Source organism: Sinocyclocheilus anshuiensis, unplaced genomic scaffold, assembly GCF_001515605.1.
Source record: "Sinocyclocheilus anshuiensis isolate Anshui unplaced genomic scaffold, SAMN03320099.WGS_v1.1 scaffold671, whole genome shotgun sequence".
Taxonomy (NCBI): domain Eukaryota; kingdom Metazoa; phylum Chordata; class Actinopteri; order Cypriniformes; family Cyprinidae; genus Sinocyclocheilus; species Sinocyclocheilus anshuiensis.
In genome coordinates, this window is record NW_015551031.1 from 214,371 (window position 1) to 217,416 (window position 3,046).

General features: G+C 37.2%; 1 protein-coding gene across 1 annotated transcript in view; it reads right to left on the reverse strand.

Moving 5' to 3' along the window:
• Nucleotides 1–319: 319 nt before the first annotated feature.
• The window catches only part of dnai1.2 (dynein, axonemal, intermediate chain 1, paralog 2), an 18,370-nt gene continuing 15,643 nt past the window's right edge, over nt 320–3,046 (reverse strand). Inside the window, exon 18 of the mRNA XM_016450663.1 lies at nt 320–523. Within this exon, the coding sequence (XP_016306149.1) occupies nt 443–523 (81 nt within the window). The 3' untranslated portion in view covers nt 320–442. The remainder of the gene's footprint in view (nt 524–3,046) is intronic.

Genomic DNA, 3,046 nt, shown 5'->3' on the forward strand with positions numbered 1-3,046 from the left:
CTTTGTAAAGGCCCAGTCAGAGCCCATACCTAAATCCAATCTATAAAAAAAAAATTGTGAAATGACATGGGGCTCTTTTGCAAGAAAGAAAAAAAAAAAAAGGACAAATCAAGATGTACTAAGGTGATAGACACTTATTCAAAAACACTGGCTGCTGTACTAAAAGGAAAAAGCCGTTTCAACCAAATATTAGCTGAGGGGTGTGAATACTTGTGCATTCAGGATATTTCAAGTCTTATTTTTCATTCTTCATTCCTTAAAAGTTTCTGTTTACTGTTACTTGAATTTTGTTGGTTTCAATATTACATTAAAGATGGAAAAAGATTTTAACGGGTGTGCTGACTTTTTATACCCACTGTATATTTTAGTGTTTGTAGTGAATTTGTAGTATTTGCAGTCGTCCTGGTCTTACTGTGCCTCAGTTCTGCTGATTGTTCCCAGGCTACCTCAGTGAGCTCAACAGTTGCTCCATCTTTGCTATTTCCACCTCCGGCCCCTTCGGCAAATCCTGACCCTTCTTCTCCTGTGGAGCCAAAGAGAGAAATGAAGAGGACGAGATGAGTCAGCTGCTGGTAGTGAGAGGACTGATCCAGGGGTGCCACTAACAATCACAAACACTTCTCAGTTTGAAGCTCCCATTTAAACGTTTCCATCTCGACCAGCGGAGGTAATGAGAGAGGTGTTAGTGCGACGTTATTTCCTCTGTGTGTGCTGTGGTGGAAAAAGAATCAGAGATTCACTCTAATCTCACATGACATTTGTCTGATATGATTACAGTGACACATTGCTTCCTCGGGGGAGAATAATCAAAGATCACTATGGTTACTGACCATGCCAGGGTCGTAATGAACTAAACCAGACCAGATGAACTTCTCTGCAGAAATATTCACTTCCACTAATTAAACACTCTCCGGTTCCTGTCAATCATTAGGCAAAATTTTAAGCAATTATGAGTCTGGTAATCACTCTGAGAACATCTGCTAAATGTGCTCAGCAGAATGCTAATGTTCAGATATTCACAGAGCTGCAGTGGAGCGATGAATCTTCAATGAGCTTCAATAAGTAGCTCAAGGTTACAGCTATTCATAGAATCCATCAAATCCTAACCAGGGAGGGCCGTTAGGGAAATACATTTGGGAGAGTGAAAAATGTCAATCAAACAGACTTAAAACATTTCTGATCAACTGGACGTTGTTTTCCCTCTGTAAAATCTCTCTTTTTTTTTTTTTTTTGCTCCAGAGCCTTCATGCTAGACTTTGTCTTAGTTTCTGTCACTTCAACAGAAGAAAATAACTGCAACAAATAGACCTTCAGACATCTTTATTGACATCATTCACTTGAAAAATGTCCACCCTTATCCACCTTATTTTGCAACATGGAATTAAGCTATATTAGTGCTGTCAAACGATTAATCGCGATCGCATCCAAAATAAAAGTTTTTGTTTACATAGTATATGTGTATGCACTGTATATTTATTAAGTATATATAAACACACATGCACAGAGCCGATCCTCCCTATATGCAAAATAACGCAAGCTGCGTAGGGCCCCCGAAACACCAGGGGGCCCCCTTGCTCTCAAAGATGATTTAATTTTAGTTTTGTTTTTGAATTTGGCCTGCGGTTATGAAAACATGAATGATCATTTCTTTTAATGTGGTGCGCTGTCGCCCTTTCTATGTAAAAATCAGTCAAATCATGTAATGTGAATGTCGTACAGTCTTGCTCGAGACTAAAAAAACGAGTTGAAAGCGTACCGAGCTGTGGAAGAGACACTGGCTTCGTTTACATGCACAATTTTTGGTTAAATCGGACTGAATTCATTCCGAATGATGAATCTGAATGTAGTGTTTACATGAACGCTATATAAAGTGATCGGGTTGATGTGCGTCGTGTTTATAGGCCTATGTCACAAGCTTCAAATCGGAATTTTTTTTTTTTTTTTGACATGCGCACACTGCACAAATATGGAGTTTCTCACTGTTTGCACATAATAACCACTCTCCTACACGTTTTTTTTAATTTGTTTTTAACAGCAGAATTAATAATTATCCATTTATGGATAAATATACATATAAACCACTGTGCCGTGCTGCTCATATTTATCACTCCCCGTGCCTAAAACGGGTTGCCTGTGGATGAAAATCCAAAACAAGGACTGGTGGGAGGTTGTCCTGCTCCACTTCACAGTTGCCGAGTGAAAGGAGAGTTTTATAATGACAGGACACACATTTATACAACACTTTATTCAAAAGGAAGAACCGCTCGTTCCGCGCGTCCTACATCATTACGTTATTTCTGCAGTCATTGCACATGCGCAGTGCTTTCAGTCTCGGGGTTCAATCCGATCGAGTATTTACATGCACTCTCAATCTTATTAGAAAAGGAATAAACCACCCCCTTCAATCCGATCGAAATTTCATTCCGGTCGAGCTCAATCAGATCGATTAAGGTGTTTACATGAAGGCTTTTCAGTCCGATTGAGCCGTCAATCCGATTACAAACGGATTATGCACTAATATATATATATATATATATATATATACGCCATATCAGTGGCGTGCGGTGATGTTTTAAAATGAGGAGGCAGTTATATATATAGGCCTATATACAGTATATGTTCCGGTTACACTTAACGTCACATTTTCCTGGTTAAATAAATATTACATAAAAAGAGAACAAATATAATTCTATTATATTTTATTAATATTATTTTTTATTTTATTTAATATTTTTAATACTAATTATACATTTCATAGTGTTTTATACATTTTTATATTTATTCCAAAATAATAACTAAAGGCAGTAACAATTTGAACAATATTTTGGAAACAATTTACAATAATATTTCATTAGGTAACATTAGTTAACTACTTTAGTTAACATGAACTAAACAATAGCCTACTTCTTCAGCATTTAACATATCTTAGTTAATATTAATTTCAACATTTACTAATGTACTATTAAAATCAAAAGTTGTGTTTGGGATGCGGCGGATTGCGGGAGAGGGGGTGGGGTGGGGAATCACGATGTCAGCTTAACATCGT